Source organism: Trichoplax adhaerens, genomic scaffold (assembly GCF_000150275.1).
Source record: "Trichoplax adhaerens TRIADscaffold_4 genomic scaffold, whole genome shotgun sequence".
Lineage (NCBI taxonomy): Eukaryota > Metazoa > Placozoa > Uniplacotomia > Trichoplacea > Trichoplacidae > Trichoplax > Trichoplax adhaerens.
This window is the reverse complement of record NW_002060946.1, coordinates 4,205,159-4,224,208: the sequence shown is the minus strand read 5'-3', so window position 1 is coordinate 4,224,208 and position 19,050 is coordinate 4,205,159. Positions and strand designations below refer to the sequence as shown.

The following is a 19,050-nucleotide window of genomic DNA, read 5'->3' as shown; positions in this document are numbered from 1 at the left end:
ACACTAATGTACAGTACTGTAGAGTATAGAAAGGCCGCCTCAAGTGGCGCCTGGTGGCTGGTAGCTTGCGATACTTGAAAATTTGAAAAAAAATCGATCAGAGACTTTTCATCTTATTTTATAGTACTAAAATTTTACTCTTAATTCAATTTCTTCCCTAGATGATACATAATCTGTATGAAATAAGGCTCCGTGATTCTGGAAATAGGCGTATTTTACATTACTATGGAAAGATACTATCAAAGAGTAGTGAGCGGCAATGGACGCCGGTGAAGTGCACTCTTTTGATATTGGAACTTTGCACGAATCAGTGTAGGCGTAAGCTTTTACTAGTTGACAACAATTGTCGACTGAAATAGTCCTTTACAACGTTGTCTACCATTTGCATCTTGTATGCGTTTGTACTCTCTATTTCTACTACACAAGACACATAGCAGATACTGTATTATTGCGTTCACCAGTGAAGCCTATATTTTCACATACTGTACTGATCATCGTCAATGACTCAGCGTTGGAAGTAGGCTTTCAAACGAGGCGTTTTTACTCACTTGAAGCTTAGTTTTCAAGATAAAAACTGACCATTATGTCGTTTAGCATATGACGAGGGCAAAGTCTTCCTCACTCTAGCTAAGTTTTATTATCATAAAGAAGAAAATACCAACCTTTCCGCAACAATATCGGTAACTTCTTCCGAGTTATCAACCACCATGACTGATCTTTAGTTGAATCCCAACGGTCAAAAAGTGTTTCCTTCGTTGTGATGAATGTACAGTATGTGACGCAAGGTACGCTCGTACAGTACAGTATGATGCAACGTACAGTACGTACAGTACTTATTGCCCTACCGTTTTATGCTGTACTGTACAGTACAGTACTTTTAGCGAAAAGAAGGTGAGGAAAGGAACTAAAAATACTGTACTGCAGGAGAAAGCCTACCATACCTAGTACTGTACTCTACAGTCTGCACTCCGGGACGCACTGTACACTGTACGCATGAGGCACCGGACGGTAGGACAGAAAACTCCCTCTTGCTCTCATACAGTACTGCAGTAGTAGACTACAGTACTAGGAGATAGAGGCGTACAGAGGTGTATCTCAGTCAGAGTGCCACTTGACTTTGATGCAATACACACTACAGTACTAAAAAGAACGGTAGTTTAGTACAGTGCAGTACTGCAGGATTTGTTCTCGTAGTCCGAGGTCAAGTCCACTAGTCAGTTCCAAAACTGAACTTGATTACAGTCTACTGTACAAACAACAGGTCAATGCCCTACCACTACCAGACCCCTAACAGTGACATGGCAGCGCAGCTCCCCCTATCTTATTAATGTAGCCCTCAGGATATCCGAAAGTCAGTTATTAAGTTTATATATACTATATACTGTATATATACTTCGAAGAGCTTATGCTGTGTGTTTACTACTGTAGCTCTGCAGGAACGTGATATACTGTACACTAAAGACAAACAACATGACTAAATTAGGGATATCTATCGCTTGGCTACTGATTTGCCGCAACTTACAAATAAGTAATCTGTTGACAACCATACAGCCTGATACAGGGTGCTTCTATGGCAACGAGCATGCAGCAATGGCAGCATTTCAAACTGACTGGAACGGATGAACTAACACTTTAGTGCTACGGTAGTCTTTAGTCGAGAAGTCCTTTATTTGAAGGACTTCAGTACAGGTGTCAACGCCTATGAATATATTTTCTAGTTTACAACCTTCCGCCTTTTGCCAACTGCCCACACATGAAATCATTTTGATGATAATATACGGTAACACCAGTATAAATCTTAAAATTGGATACTCATTGAAAGGTGTAATTAGATAGTAAGTAATCCCTATCTGTCATCTAACGACAGTAAATATTATCAGTAGCAAGCTACGTTCATGCAGTATCACAGGTAGACATTAAGTGAACCAACATCGATAGACTTCATATGCTGTTGGACGATGTAGAATACTCAAACATTATTCGATAATAAATTGTTGACTCATAAGATTGCCATAACGCAGATTAACATCTGATTCAAATACAATGATATAATGTCGTCACAGAGTACTTTAATACCTCGCGTAGGTTTATAAAAAAAAAGCATCACTGCGGCAGATCTGCATTTTTATACAAGGTTACATTTATAACTACAGTAGTTAGCCTTGGGATATAACGAAAGCTAACCTTTAATTATTGTACCATTTATAAAATTCAGATCGATTAAGTGCATAGCATAAATACAAATTTTATATATCATCATAACTATTTGAAAGCTTCTAGAGTTCTCTCTTAATCCTCTCTGATATATCTCAAGCCACAGTAAGCACAAATTTGTGGACCAGGTGAATCCTATGAAATAAAAATTACTATAATTTAACGGTAATCCTAGTGGACAGGTGCTGAGCACTAATCATATACTCTTCTTAACGTACCAAATTGATATAAACCTTAGGGTGACCAAGAGCAGAGTTTCCTAAATGAGCGTATACAATATGACTGAGATGTTAAAACGACGTAATCATTGATTAATTTCTAGTTATATATATTACTAAGACATTTAATCATAATTTAAGACCAGTCTAAAAATGTAGAACTTGAAATCCTTACCTCCGTCACACCAGACATGTCTTCCTTTTACCTTAATAGGTGGAACTTCATTTATTAGATCAATAGCAAACCTTTCGTTCACCTGTGAGAGATTTGCAGAACATAAATGTATAATTTTAATATCCTAAAGTCAAGCAAAAAGTTACATGTGCCAGTTTTCACTACAGTAGATAAAGGCGTACGGTGATTAACATATACTGAGTACGAATCTTGGAATTAATGTACAGTAGATTTTGTAGTAGCATACTTATTCGGGTAGTATTTCTATGACTATTATTAAGTATATTTACTGTCATTATATAAGTGTTATTTAGATAGCGATGATATGCTGCTCGTGCTATCTTCATTTAATGCCATTTCAAAAAAACAGAACATTGAAATATTTGATCTAAACGTTGGAATTTTTCATAACTTGGTTGCGTAACCTCGAAAGTGCTATACGAAGTACAGCACTTATTATACAATTACTTATACTATGTGAATCTCACGCAAATAAGTCGATGATAATTATATCATAAAGCGGCAAAATCGATAGCAATGATATTTTTTAATCTAAAAATTGAACTCTTTTAATATCGCAGTGACAAGGTTTAGAACTTGGTGATTACTCGCCTCCTTTTCACGATCGATAAACCTAGCTCGTCTTCGGTCATTCTTGTCAAATACCTGTTCATAAAAAAGATTTCTGTCAGTCATTTTAGACATTTTAGTGTATTTTAAATTCGTTAATAATCTTGTCAGCTAATAGTGAGCAATTGTGTATGCGTGCAAAAGAGGTATAATTAGGCTAAAATGTAAATTTATAGGTCATATTGTTCGTACTACTAGCAATCAATTAAAAGCTACTTTACTGTATACGATATTCAAACGCCGAGTAAACTGGTACCGTGTGCAACATGCCACGTCTTGTACTATAATGCAAGTACGGTATATATTCGGATGCTATGTATAAGAACGCATTCTAAATTCACATACTGCTACTCAAACAAATCCAGTACAGCACAATATACGAATGTATAAATATCGACAGGTATGAAAAGCATGTTTTGTTAATCAATTGATGCATGATTCTTATTTTCAGTCATCAAGTAGTGTGCTGTAATGCGCGATTCATGGAGGCCATACCATGTACTGTATAAGTAAATAGTCGATATGGAGACAACTGTACAGCGACAGTACAGTACTCACATAGTGATTAGTTACCTTGTGTATGTTTGTAGCTATTATTGCTACAGGAAATTTACTAAGCTGCTAGCTACACTGTATGGATGCATTAATAAGAGTTAACGAAATTACGAACGTACATGTATATGTAAGAATTGCAAATCTATAATATAGCTTCATTCAACCGTGGACAATTATATAATTAACGAGTACATCAGGTAAAAGGCCGTTTGCCGTAGCATAGCCAATGATGCTATACATATTTAGTATAGTCTGAAAATTAGATGCGAACAGTTGATAAACTACATTATGGAGGTCTTCAGGCCTTACGTGCTGTGCTGTCAAGTGATGATTACCCCAATTAACATTGGGAAGCAGACCAAGCATACGCAATACGGGCAAATGCGAAACATGTATGACTTCTGAATCTGTTACGTTGTTAACAAAAATTGGAATAAACCCTACAGTGTAGTATAGTCCAGCACATTCGCACCGTATTCAATTGTAGATTCTTTTTACTAGTATTGTACAATATATTTTTGAATTTCTGTTCACATCAGGGCACGTCCAGCACTGTAATAAGCACGCATTGTTTACGCGTATGTGTTTATTTTGCAGGGATAAGATATTGGAGAAGAAAAAAGAGACGGTAAAGAATTCACAAAATGTCCAATTTAGATGCTATCATTTGTTATATGAGTTTGTAAATATAAGCCATCGGATGAATTTTTTTGCAATGACAATGTACTGTTTGCTGGAATGAGTAAAAAATGTGTTACGTAGAAGATGGAATAATTTGTATAAGCCAAATGTGTCCTAATGTGTTTTACAATGCAGCGCAAGGTTAGTAGTTAAGATGGTCTCCTTACGAAATACTGTAAGTCATCATTTTCTTACCTGACCAGTATGAGTAACGACTTCTTTATCTACTTCTACTAGCTTTGAATAATTGGCTACGATAGGTTGAATTCTGGCAAATATATTGGATAATGATCCCGTTCCGGCAAACCGACGCAAAGCTGTTATCGACGCCATACTGGATGACCAAGTGATCACTAGTAGAGGAAAAAGTTGTTCTGCTTGGTGGATATCAAGGCGCCTAGTATAGCCAGGCAATAAGAATTTGGGCACACTGTACAGTACTGTGCGGCAGTCATACATGGTATAGTGTACAGTACTGTATAGCCATGATTTAAAATATATTGACTCTGTTACGGACAGATGTTGGTCGGATATCAAAAAGTTTAGCAGCCACTGTACTGTACTGTACAGTGTACAGTACTGAAGGGCTGATACCGTTATACTGTACAGTACAGTACTGTACTGTACTGTAATCTGTACAGTCAAACTCACTGTACTGTAGAGTATACGGTATCATACCTGACTATAGGTTGTCCACCACAGCTGCGCAGTAAGTGTATGCCAACCTCTGACAGGTCTATTATACCTTTGCTTAGTCCATTCGTAGTTGAGCGTTCTCTGCAAGAATTGGATCTCGATGGAATCCGAAGGTGCTAAGCTCGGCGATGTTCAGCCTGAAGATGTTCTTGCTCACGTAGCTACGTTGTATCTGCTCAGATTTTGAACATTAAACCAGAAAATGAACTGAAATAGACATAGGAAATAAAAATGCTAATGTTTAGTTGCATTTCAAACTAAATCAACAATACGCTGTCCACTATGACGCTATGTTAGATTACGACTATTATTTAGCTGCTAGTTTAACGATATCTGAGTCAAAATTGGATCAGCAACTCTCTTGCTCGTTGTTTATGAACAACAACATAAGATACTCTAGTGATAGTGTCTAGTAATAATCGTAATAATTCATTTACTCTACATCATTGCCTTAGCTGTATGATTGCATATACTATATACATACTTTATCCTGTCTCGCTACGATAATTATTATAAATAATAATATAACATAATGTATACTGTAAATGAAGTTAGCTATGTACGATGTGGGTAGCAGGATAACTTTGATAAGACTTTGCATTTCTTTCCGATTAATTTTTTATCAGTTAATGTGTTTACGGAGTAAATACATTTATATTCATTATTTTCGCACTCCAAATAACCTTAACTGATCGCTTTTAGCTACGAGAACGCTCCCCCACAAACGGTTAAGGTGACAACTGTTTCATACAATTATACTGTACTACAACACTTTCATTTTTAATCATTCATCAAATCTGTAATGCCCCTTTTAACAATCTACCCTTAAACATAGTAGTAAATGATAACAATAAGTATAACTGCCGTAATATTATCACATGTTTTTATAAATTATAACCTTTAATGCCAGTATATATGTTACTATGAAATAGCTACGATTTGCAAGTTGCAATGACATCTACTGTAATTCCCACTTGATGATATCGATTACTATTAGCCTTAATAGATTTAATAAAACTTAAAAGGAGTTATTGGTAATTTATTAAATTCCCTTAAAAATTTGCTTATCGACTTAAAGGAAGACGATGAAAAGCCTGAAGATTGCATACCTGATCTACCAGAAAATGTGCATGCCAGAAAATTTCTTGCAAATGCACCAAGTAGAGGGTTATGGATGCCGTTAGGAAAAGAAGTTAAAGTTATGCAATGTTAGTTTATTATATACTTAGTATTATGCAATATCAAGTTAATATTTACGAGTTATTTTCTGCGTAATGTTTTGTCATAGCATTATCTTGTATGGCATTATTATTTAATTGAACTCTGACAGAACACTAACCTCGACGTCATAGTGTAATTTTATTTATGATCATGCTGTACAACATATCATAACGTTAATTTCTCTATTGACTTTCCTCCTCTACTGATATAGGTTGGAGATGCAAGGCATATGGTCATCGAACAGGCGATAAAGAATGCCCTTATTTTATCAGCGGCAATCGAAAATTAGAAGAATTTCGAATAGTAATGCTCCATCAGTGTTTCGCATATTATTTTACTTATACTTAACAATAGATAAAAATCCGCTATTATAATTATGTACTATGTGAGCAGTAAATAACTTATGGGAGAACGTACATTTGCGGTAAAATTAATTTTTAATATCTAAGGAGTTTATAATAATGTATAGTTTAACCAAATAAATTGATAGATATAGTCACACAAATTTCTAAGTTACCAGTTGAAACTGTATAAAATAACAATCTCTAATTGAAATTATTCAATTAAATCAAGAAACAGATATTTCATCGGGACCTTTTTTTTATGCTAATTGTCCTATTTTCACTACATTTAGAGCCACGAAGATCCCATGCATAATTTCGTTAAGGATACTAAGCGTACAGCTAGTAAAGCTCGGTAAATGCTGATAAAGTTTCTTTCTAATCTAAATTTTGATTACAATACAGTATTAAGAAATAATTGTAAGCAAAATTAGCTATAAGTAACGATATATAATTCATAACATTTCAGAGTAGAATTTTTAAAATCACTACTGGAAGATTCTACATCCAGTGATAGTAGTGGCGCTGGTCATCACCGATCTAAAAAACATAAAACGCACAAACATAAAAAGAAAAGTAAAAAGAAGAAATCCAGTAGTAGTAAGCAACATCGTGATAAGAAAGATCATAAGTATGCATCTAGTAGTTCTTGTGATGAACGCAAGAGAAAACATAAACGAAGTAAAGAAAAGAGATGAAGTAGATGCTACTAAGAGAATTCTCTTAATGGTATCATCAGGCATTCATGCATACTAATATTCATTATAGCGTTGACTCTTTACACTGATGAGTTACGTAGCGGATCTGAGTCGATACATTCAAGATTGTAATTAAAAATGAACACTTTCTCCCTTTCTCTTTCATTTTAATCCCGACTTACGCGCGTCATAAAATTAAAGTCGTTAATTAGGTTAGCAATGTAAATGTGTATATAAATATATATATATTACTGTAGCTTCTTTATTTTATCTACTGTAAATCTTGCATTTGGTATAATTACAGTTTAGAAAAACTGTTTATGAAGCATTATTACATGAATTTATAATAAAACTATAGAAAGAATAATTGCATTTGCTTCCATATAAGTATACAAAGTACGGCTGTAGAATATTCGTAGATTATAGTCAAACTGTTCAAGGTGGAGGTAGACCATGCTATTGCATGCACTATGCCGTCCTCTATGGTATTATATATATATATATATATATTTCTAGATCTTCACTACTCTCAATAAGATAATTCTATAAAAATGTTAGGACTGATACATAATTTTTGATTTAAGCTATAAAATTCAGTTATCTCTACGAGCAATAACTCAAATAATATTTCGTTGATGTAACTTTACAACGCAAATAGCGATTCATACAATTACCAAGATAGTCACAGTAATAAATTCTATCCTAAAAAGATCTTTTACCTATTTTAAAGCGCGCACAGGAGCGATAATATTGCAAGAGAAATATGTAGTGCGGCTAATCTATTGAATATTGTAATAAACGTAAAAAGACGAAGACTGTCAACTTTACAATATAAAATCGTTCTTGTATTAAAGTAATTTAAAAAGGTGACCTACAACGGGTTAACAATAATACATTGGTAATAAAAATTTTTATATGTACAGCTATATTTTCATTCCATTATGATAATTCGATAAAATGCTTGTAACATAAATTGATTTTTTTATATCCAAGATCCATAGACAGTATTCATGATTGCTACAGCTGCTGCGCCAACTGTTGCGCTGACTGCCCATAATGTTACATTTCCAAGTAAACCTTGGTTAGACTCTTTTGCATCTATGTCGTCTAAGTCATCCATGGGACCTTTTCCTGCATCATAAAGTTGCTGCAATATAGAATCTGGTCTTTGCCGCGATACTTCATATAGGAGCGCGTCATAGCATTCAATAATACGACTGTAATATGCATACATGAACGTCAATATCAAACTTACATGACAAATATAAATTTAAAGCAAACTCCATTCTACCAATTATGAAATGGCTATACAATTGGTATTTAATTGGTAATACTTACTGGCCACGATAATTAACAGTTTTCACCCACTTCGTTAGCTGGGTCGGTGAATACTTCTGACAAAGAGCCATCGATTCTTCTATAAGGGCTTCCACAGGAACATCTTGGGGTAATCTTCTTAGCAAGGCATGTAAGAAGCCAATATCTCGCTCCGACTCTAGAATTTCTTCACTTCTTCGCAATACCATCTGTAAATATTTAAATTTCAGAATTTCAATGGAGATTATTATCCAGGTTAAACGTAGTAGAGCTTACCGCAGCTGCAGTATACACTGGCATGAGCGGATGATGAGCTAAGAAGAAATCGTATAGACGATATGATATTGCAGGGTCCTCAAAATCATGTGCAAACCAAGTGATTAACCAACTGATGGCAAACACGTTGCCAACATTAGATCTGTCCATATATAATAACGTGCAATGCTCTAACGTTAAATATTAAATAAAAAGCTATCTACATAGGCAAGAGTTGAGATAATATAAAAGATAATAATACATACTCTTGTAGCGCTTGAAATAATTGTAAATTCTCCATGATGATTATAGGATTGATCAGTTCCAAGATATTTTTCGTATTTATCATATCACTTTCCATGAAATCTCTACACCAATAAGATTGATTGAACATTAGGAATAACATCTCAATTAAAATTATTTAATTTATGCACTTATCATTGTCGTACCTTAGATGATTTCTAGCGAGTTTATTTGCAAGGGCAAGAGCAGCGGTTTCTCCAACCGACAGTATCAATGTCAAACATACATCGTGAAAACCCTTCATACAGGAATATAGCAAATAATTCGCACTGTAAATATGACACAGATGATGCCCATTTAAACACTACTTTATATTATACAGTTGTAGAACAAACCTGGTAATAGTGAAGGTTACTATTACTGCTGATCACACACATAATGACGTTTAGAAGCTGCCGTTGAAGATTTCGACGTTTACTTGCTCTAATTCCTATCATATTAAGGCGGCATAAAGACATTAAGATACGAAATGTATTGATTTTTAAGTGATTATTTTATAGTACAGAATGCGCCAAACGGTAAATGAATCCTCGTAAGACTATGGATTTTAAAGAATACTATACTACATCGTGTACTCTCTATATAAATACCATATAAACATGATTACGATTCTTATGATACTATATAATATTATGTATGCTATTTATAGCTATTATCGTCAACGTTCAAATGGGTGGAAAAGTATAGCAATTATAGTTGACTTTTTTGACTGTAAAATGTGCTATAGATTGCAAACTCAAATTAACGTTTGTTAGATCTTCTACAAGCGTATTACACACAGTAATATATGAATGAAGCAGTACCTGGTGGCAAACGCGATCCACATCGATCAACATCTAAGACGACTTGCATCCAATCCTTATGAGATTTATACAAGTTAACAACATCGGCTTCTCCATCTAGAATATCAAGCAAAGATTGTAATAGCTAAATCTCGCATAACAGACGATTTCTTTACATTAAATCTAGCATACTCGAAGTTTCATCATGGTATTTCCAGGTGTTTGCATTGATAAGCTTAGGCCAGACTTTTCGACGAATTTCATTATTAACGAATCCATCAGCGCTAAGGGCAAATTGCCTTAAAGAGCGAATATCTACCGGGTCAGTTTCTAAGGCTTCATTAATTAATCGGATTTTATTACGTTGATGTTCTAATTAGAATAAATAAATCAGATGTATGCATGTCAGATTCATTCTAAAAATACTGTGTACTGTATTTTGTTTCTGTCAAGATGGTACGAACATAACGTATAAATTACGCATCGTCTTCGCTTATTAACTTAACTGACATCAGATGTAGGGTTACAATACGGTATAACAATTGAAAAATTTTGATTAAATTAAATTACATTCATTAGCAATCTTTGCCAAAAATTAATAAGGTCATCTTCTATATAATAATATTCGTATTTTAAAGTAAATTTGTTATTATCTATCAGAATCGTAACTGCTTGCAAAGAAAACTTATCATCTTGCGCCTGTACTACATACAAGAAACTCTTGGAAGTAGTCAGTAGCGTCTATGTACGTGATTTACAATGAAGGTAACCTTGTTCCGCTTGATCCTTTTTCGATTTATTCCAAGTGAGACCCTTCTTTTTACTTCCCTTCTTGGTCATAATTTACGATTCTAATGAAGTAGATGGATACATTTCAATTAGAAGTTTGTTGAGATAAAAATAAGTTAATGTTTATATCTTCAGAGGTACACCTCTATTGCACAATATGGTAACCTCCATACGGACTCTGAAACTTGCACTATATGCTTGTATACAGTAACTCAAGTATAGCTCAATGACAACATGAGTAATTAAGGCTATTACTAGTGTGTACACATAGTCATAGCGTGTGGATAACTATGAAACATATCTCAACAAGCGTTTACGTATTAAAATGTAACACTTTAATTCAAGTCGTGACTGGAAAATGGAAGACTATTGAATGACAGGTGCTATGCACGATAACCTTGCAGGAATCATTTCAGAGTGTAGAATAACGTATTTGCAAAAATGGAATAAAGTACTCACAATCATTCATACCGGATAATGTTACTCAAAGGTCATTTTACATACAGAATAGATAGATACTAAAGGCATGAGCTAGGAAAATACGCTACATAATCTAGGACATAGGGCAGGAAATTAGGCAATCATTCTACTATATTATTGTATGCTGGTGTCGCTGAAGGCAAGGGGCAACAAGCATTCTTACCTCGGTTTAAGGGGTTTCTTTTATATACAGAATAGATAGATATTAAAGGCATTAGCTAGGAAAATACGCTACATAATCTAGGACATAGGGCAGGAAATTAGGCAATCATTCTACTATATTATTGTATGCTGGTGTCGCTGAAGGCAAGAGGCAACAAGCATTCTTACCTCGGTTTTAGGGGTTTCAGTAACTAATGATATCTGTAGCATGGTAAAGCAACTTATCATAGAAAATGAATCAATCCACTATTCCATAGACATATGCTGAAGCTGAAATAAGCACTATGATCATAGTACACGTCTGTAGGATGTAGACAAATAGACAGTCCGCAAATACAGCTAATTGAGCTTAGTTATACGCACCAGATTAGTCGAGTTGAGTGACAGTTCGCAATGGCCTGCGATAGTTGCTTTTAAAGCAGTATTCTTGCCACTATCTCACCGTTCTTTACCTACGAAGCATCATTTGGATGTGATTAGGAAGACATTATCAGTCTGAATGATGTATGCTATCTACTCAAGGCGGTTCTATTGAAACACTCAAGTTAATTTCACTTTCTTACCGTTGGCAATAGAATCATCAGAATTCATCATATCCAAATGTAGATTAGCTGTCCAATATTCATCATGAAATGATCTCCGATGAATAACATTGAACATTTATTTGGACGTAACCTGTACAGTACACAGTGTACAGTACAGTGTAGCATATTCTACTGTTGTGTCTAGCAGTCGACTGTAGCACAGTACTGTACCGTACACAAAAAACTACAGTACAGTACAGTACGTGTACAGTACACCGTACTGTACTGCACTGTACTGTACACTGTGGTACGATAACGCCATATTGGATGTCATATTGACATTTGGAAAAAAATTGGAAAATTTGTTGTTGACCATGGACAGCTGACACTGTTTGGACAGGGTCCCTCCATGCATTAATTAATGAATTACCGGGTAATTTAGTCTGCTATGGGGCACCATGCAGAAGCAGAACTTAATGCTCGAGTTCCATCATATACACTATAATCAAGAGGGATTGGATTGATTTTTCATAGGAGCATTACACGGCGATAGACAACAAATCTTAGCCATGGATGGTGTAATATTAAACGGATAAAATCAAACTCTGAAACTCACTAGTCAGTGGGTATTTGGCTACGACGGCAATGGGTAGTGTAAACCATAGAATACAAAATCTTTTTACAGACCGAAATTTGCAGATAAATGAAATTTACCTCATGTACAAGTTAGAACTATAACTGTTCTGATCTAGCCGAACAATGCGATGTGTATGGTAACGGATGCAGAGGTCTAAACGCTAGAGGACTACTGTAATAATAAAGGATTACACTCGCTGTAAAATAGGATATGATACTGTACTGTACATACAGTACAAGTACAGTACAGTACATGAGTGTAATCATGTGTTTATAGCCAAGGCGTCCAATCTTCCTTCCATCCGAGACTCTCGATCTGACCTCCTTCACCTTTCATAAGGATACAGTATGCGTTGCCAGTAGTTATTAAAAAATAAACCGTGGAATTGCCTACATTTCATGAATTGAATCTTTATACAGATTCATTCAACCTCCTCTCCTGATTCAAACATTATAGAATCACGCTATTTATTTACATACGTATAAACGAGTATAGATATAAAAGTACTGCACATACTGTATATATATATATATATAGATAGATATATATGTTACGTGTATATATATATATATATATAGATATATATGTTACGTGTATATATATATATATATATATGTAATATAGTGTGTGTGTGCGCAATTCTTCTTATACCAGTATTATTACGGGCTATGACGGTGTTAATTTTAAAAAGTACCGTGCCGTAAAGAAAAGCAGAAGCCGTTGACTTAGATAATTGACAGGCCTCGTTGAAAAAGTTGAAATTAATCTTAACCAGTTCAAAGGGTCTACTATTTAGAACGCATAGGTAACAGTCGCCAGCCATTACAGTAAAGTAATAGTACCTCAAGAGGGATGTCGTAGTGTATCTAAGTTTAGTAAATTACAAACTGCGCTATAAGAACAAATCTCCTCACTTTGCCTACCTATTTGGAGTGGTTGCTATGCTACCGTATAAGAAAAAAGGCATGATGTGAAAAATTCCTATCGCTATTGCTATTGCTGAAACTAAAATAGAATTGAAAATCTCGTCGACGACAGATATAATATGGCATCATTAGCCGAGAAAAGAAAGTCAAGAACGAACGGTTTAATGATACCGTTACATCCGTTACAATTTATTGCCTGGACTATAATTGTGCTATTTACCGTTTTCTATTTCGCTGTTATGATATTTCATATACCTACGACTTGGAGATTGGTAGCAATAATCGTATCCTTCAATATCATTTAGATCGCTTATTTATTTATTTATTTTTTTTAATCTCTATAACGTGTAGTCTTTTCATTCTATTTCACTGTTGTTGATGTGACTATTACGTTCGATATAACCTACTTGGAACAACTGACGATAGTATAGTTTTATCGCATAAGTTTTGAAGCGTCATTTATAATTGTATGTATCGTACAAGGGTTATATATTCTTTTAAGATAGTGTCGTAATATTTAGAAATAGATTGATTTATATGGGATGTACGATCGATAGAGTATTGTAGAATTTTACTGTAATACAGTATAAATAACTCTGAGCCAATTGATATCGAAGGAGTAGATAGTGCAAAGCTGAATGATGATATTTCAAGTTCTTACCCAACTGTAAATATAATGAGTATTGTCTGAATGGGTAAAAGAGAGTTTCCGATCATTAGATAGAATAACTTCGTAAATTTTATAAAGTCATGATTTCGTAGCAGGAGTTCTCTTTTCTTAACATTATTACAAAGCTATAGTCAAAAACATAGCAACTTAGATAGTCTATTTCAAATATACATAAATTCTGCAAAAAATAACATAGTATATTTTTCGATTTATCAATATACAGTAATCTTTATAGTCAGACATGAACCCCTGATCAAGAATTAGGGTAACTTTTATCTGATTTCGGCTATCAATATCATCGCTAGAATTAGACAATTTTATAAAGATGGTACCCGTATTGTTGTAAATATCTTGGTCATGTTATATTGCTAACAAATTAGCTGAAATCTAGCATAGAAAAGTAGTACGAGTATATGTAGTGTCGATATAAATTTTCTTGAATATTGTTCTATTCTTAAGAATGGTACATCAGGAATTACACTCACTCTTTGTAATCGCCCGTGTAATGACCTGTAACATAGTCAAAAGGGTACAAAAAAAAGATCATTTTAGTAGTTATGTCAAAACAATTTTCTATTATTACTTATAAATATCCTTATATAGCGTTCTTGTTGACTTTATGTAATTTAACATTTTTCTACGGTGCTGAAATATAACCATCAAAGTCAAGGTCGTCATTATTACCATTTTACTAAGTTTGATTAAGTCATGTTCTTCTGATTACGAGTTTGCTACCATATGCTGTTGAGTTGATTCGATCATACTTTAACAATACCTTTTTTTCCATAAAACACATACAATCTGCGAATAGCAACATGTTATAAGATACATTAAATAACGTTCTCATGCAATCTCTGAGTTGAAATTCGGCTAGATATCATGACACTTTTGGGTAAATAGTGTTATTTTGCTCAGTATTTTATTCCTTAATTTGATTCCATATCAGTTATTATCAATAACACGTTCAAAGTTAAATTTACTTTATGATTTATGTTAGTGGTAACTAGCATAGCAATTTTTTGTCAAGAGTGTAGATGACTTTAAACCATAAACTAAATTATTATCTATATCATTATCTTTGGAGAAAAATTTTACAATTGTATAGTACGTTAAATGAATAAAAAAATGTATAGATACTTCTTCATTATTACCAGGTATTGAATTCAAGTCTTTCGTTGGCACCGTTCTCTATCCTCATTTAACGAAATTCTTACAAAATTTTATGATTTTTCAATAATATCTAGTATTTGATACTGAAATAAATGATAATGATAGACTTTTTATATCATAGAAGTAGTATATCAAACAATTTGTAAAGGTGGACCTTAATATTTTAACCAAAATCCTTAGATACCTGCGGTTACCTTTGGAATTCATATTATAATTCATATTATTTGTTTGGTCGTTGACCCCGCAGAACCTAATGTTAGGGCGAAAAGTTCATCTTCTCGAAAGAATCTTCGCTTATTTAATAGAAATACTCAATCTCACGTCATAGAGAATAACTATTGCTATATTTGTGAAGTAAAAGTGTAAGTTGATCTAAGCCATAAAAGTACTTTTTCAATAATATGTATATGTGTGCTCGACGTTATGTATTGGTGTTTTGTAGATTATAGTAAATTTTATCGTTCCGTAGAATAAATGCAGTAAACTCTGCTACTGGATAGCCTATGCTGCCATATTATAATTTTTCTTATATAATTGTGCCGTCGAGAAATATTTTACGTTACTGGTATCAGAATTTTTAGTACGGTATACTTTCTACGATAAAAGGAGACTATTTCTAGGAACGCTCGCTGCACCTCTTGCTGTTGTACACTATTACTGCCTAACAAGTAAAGATTTTCTATTTTTATCGTCCACTAATTAGAAGTTCATCGGCTAAACATTGCAGCGCATGCAATAAATGTGTATCACAATTTGATCATCACTGTAAATGGTTGAATAACTGTGTAGGGGGAAGAAACTACAGGTAGGCTATATTGCTTAAAAGATTTCTTACACTTTTAGTTGAATGCACAAAGTACCACTCGATTGAAATTGCTATTAATAAGATATTACAACTTTTTTATGCCATAAATAATTGATTAATAAATTTTAAGTAAATAGATTGAGAATAAAATTAAAGTTACTCTTCTATCTATTATTGAGGATGCAATACTTAATCTAGATGTTTTTGCATTTTACAGATTGTTTCTCGTCTGCATTTTTACGGCATTTGTGTCGACAGCTTTTATTTTTGGTATAGCATTATATCAGTTCATTGCCTACTTCGTTGATATCCAATCTATTAAAGGAAGTAAGAATAGAAAATTTTAAAACAAAAGTTGTTAACTAATTTTACATTGATCTCGTTAGCGATTTTTATTTTAACTATTGTGATTAGACATTAGTTTATAATATTGATAAAAGGCATTCATATAAGAAATAATTAATAAATCTTTATCACTCTTTACATGATTTATGGAAACCCTTTTTCTCCTAAAACTTCCAATTTTATATATAGATAATTTCACTATCTTTGGTGTCGTACCCGATGCAGCCTATCCCATTGTTATAGGCATATTAGGGCTACTAGCTCTAGTGGCTTCAGGATTAGTGGGCCACCTATTCTTTTTTCATGTACATTTAAGTGAGTAAAAATACAAGTGTTTCATTTTTCTCTCTGACACGGTAAATATGATACTAATCTAAATCTGAACGTCACATAGTTGTTAATGGTTTAACTACATACGCTTATATTGTTGGTGAACGAGAACGTACTAAAGAACCTGAAGAGACTGATAGTACGAAAAGTGAAGATCGAAAGGAAGGTTGTTGCTTACGGCGAAAGGTATTTCAATTTGTGTACATGCTAAAAATATAGTAGGTAATATCTACATCTAAACGTCTATACGAATTATTATTAAAAGGCTGTAGTAAGCCTATCATTATCGCTAACTATAAAAATTTTAAATTATGCCATTATCTTGCAGGTAAAAGTCTCCCCCGATGATTTAGAATGCGGCAATGGGTAAGATAACTTGCAATAACCTTTTATAAGTATTTTACTTATAACTTTGTCTACACAAGACATTAATTTAGCCTTGTAAAGCAATACAGTTTCCTAACAACGAAGTTTTGACACAATCATGAATATATTCTTTGGCTACAAAACACTGCGCTCATTTCTTAAATTTATGATTTCCATATACGCATAATATAGGAATCAGCTTGAAGAATCAATTCACGAAGAAATTGATACCATAAAAAACAGAGCTAGCATCAAACCTGTACGGAAACTCCTTATAAGCTTCTATTTGATTTTAAGATATTACTATGTAGTGAAATATTTACTTTATCTTAAATCGCAATTAATTAACAGTTTCGTACATAGTATTTTTTTTAAGTATTACATTCTTATTTGATGTAATTTTTAAATAGAAATTAAATGGCACCTCCATTAGAGGTCAACAGTCTTCCCCTCGTAGAAAACAATTCCGTCATCAAAATATTAAAGATTCTAAAAATCTCGACGATGACGACTCTCAAAAGAGCGAACCTATCCATTTATCCACGAAGTACGATAATTCGTCCGGAGACATTATAAATGACAGAAAAGCCGATGAAAAAGATTATCAAACTGAGAGTGATGTTTATTCTGCATCAGATCATAAAGATACTAAACCTTTACTACATAAACATAACACTGAAGACCAGTATAGAAAAGCAAAAAATGATCAACTAAAAGATCATAGAAATGATAAATGGAATAATGACTCTAACGTATTGAAATCTTATGGCCATCATGGTCACCGCCATACAGAAAGAGATGATGATGGGTTAAGAGGATCGCATGATGCTCAAACGTATGTAAATAATGATAATCAGCAACACGTGGAGAGGCCTCATAGCAATGGTCGTATAGTTCACCATGAAGAAGGATCCTCTGGCGAATCATTACATGAAATACCGGTGTCAGAAATTACTGCTAATAGCGATCAAATAGGAACCACTTATGTTGACGTCGAAAATGTTATTTCTCCTTCCATGTCTGTACAAAGTAAACTAGTACCAGAATTAAATCAAACTTCAAGACCTGATACCGAAGAAACTTTTCACAACAAGCCGCGTGGTCGTCCTTTGCCTCCTTTGTCGCCAAGAGCTACTGAAGATGGAAGGATCACGCCAATATCTGCTGATTCTCCTATTAATATGCAACCGCAGAGAACGTTGCATTCGTCTGAATCTCAAAGGCGGAAATCACCTAGATCACCAAGATCACCAAGATCTCCTCGGTCGCGAAAATATTCTTCACCGCGAGTTCAATCCGCAGAAAGTAATAGAATAGCCGAAAATTCTCCTCGACCTGACTCTGTTGGCGAATATCCACTTTCGAAATCTCGATCACCGAATTCATCTGCACGATCTTCACCCAGATCACGGTTGAGTAAAGAATCTTCGAACCATTCGATATCGACAAAAACAAAGTTACGAAAACCAGGTCGAGAGATATCATCGGCGTCATCATCAATAACTAATCCAATTTCCTTAGTAAATGATAGGATTAATAGCCCAGCACAAAGCAATGGAAGTCCTAGGAGAAAGAAAAAGAGAAAGCCTATCAATTCAGCATCAGCTAGCGATGAAACTGCATTTAGAAAGCCTAATTTAAGTAAAAATTCTAGTCTACCTCGCTCATCAGAAGCATCACCTAGACCTACACGATTACCATCAGTCAAGGTAAAAAGCAAAGCTGTTCGGTCACTACCCCAAGAAAATTTAAATAGCTAA

At 34.0% G+C, this 19,050-nt stretch overlaps 3 protein-coding genes across 3 annotated transcripts; 1 reads left to right on the top strand and 2 right to left on the bottom strand.

Annotated features, from left to right (window-relative positions):
• Window positions 1-2,289: 2,289 nt before the first annotated feature.
• TRIADDRAFT_17646 (uncharacterized protein) lies at window positions 2,290-4,698 on the bottom strand (the record flags this gene model as incomplete). Its single annotated transcript, XM_002111497.2, has 5 exons — window positions 2,290-2,349; window positions 2,433-2,473; window positions 2,608-2,689; window positions 3,205-3,273; window positions 4,669-4,698. Coding segments are annotated over 5 exons (282 nt in total), but the record flags the coding sequence as incomplete, so codon positions are not given.
• Window positions 4,699-8,763: 4,065 nt separating this feature from the next.
• On the bottom strand, window positions 8,764-10,453 carry TRIADDRAFT_24329 (uncharacterized protein; the record flags this gene model as incomplete). The annotated part of the gene is made up of 7 exons (XM_002111496.1): window positions 8,764-8,955; window positions 9,023-9,164; window positions 9,268-9,369; window positions 9,451-9,542; window positions 9,640-9,734; window positions 10,108-10,194; window positions 10,279-10,453. Coding segments are annotated over 7 exons (885 nt in total), but the record flags the coding sequence as incomplete, so codon positions are not given.
• A 4,281-nt stretch (window positions 10,454-14,734) lies between these two features.
• Window positions 14,735-19,050, top strand: TRIADDRAFT_55651 (uncharacterized protein; the record flags this gene model as incomplete). Its single annotated transcript, XM_002111992.1, has 9 exons — window positions 14,735-14,803; window positions 15,625-15,806; window positions 16,148-16,249; window positions 16,467-16,576; window positions 16,784-16,909; window positions 16,989-17,110; window positions 17,253-17,290; window positions 17,483-17,549; window positions 17,701-19,050. 9 exons carry the CDS (start codon window positions 14,735-14,737, stop codon window positions 19,048-19,050), a joined length of 2,166 nt encoding a protein of 721 aa, XP_002112028.1.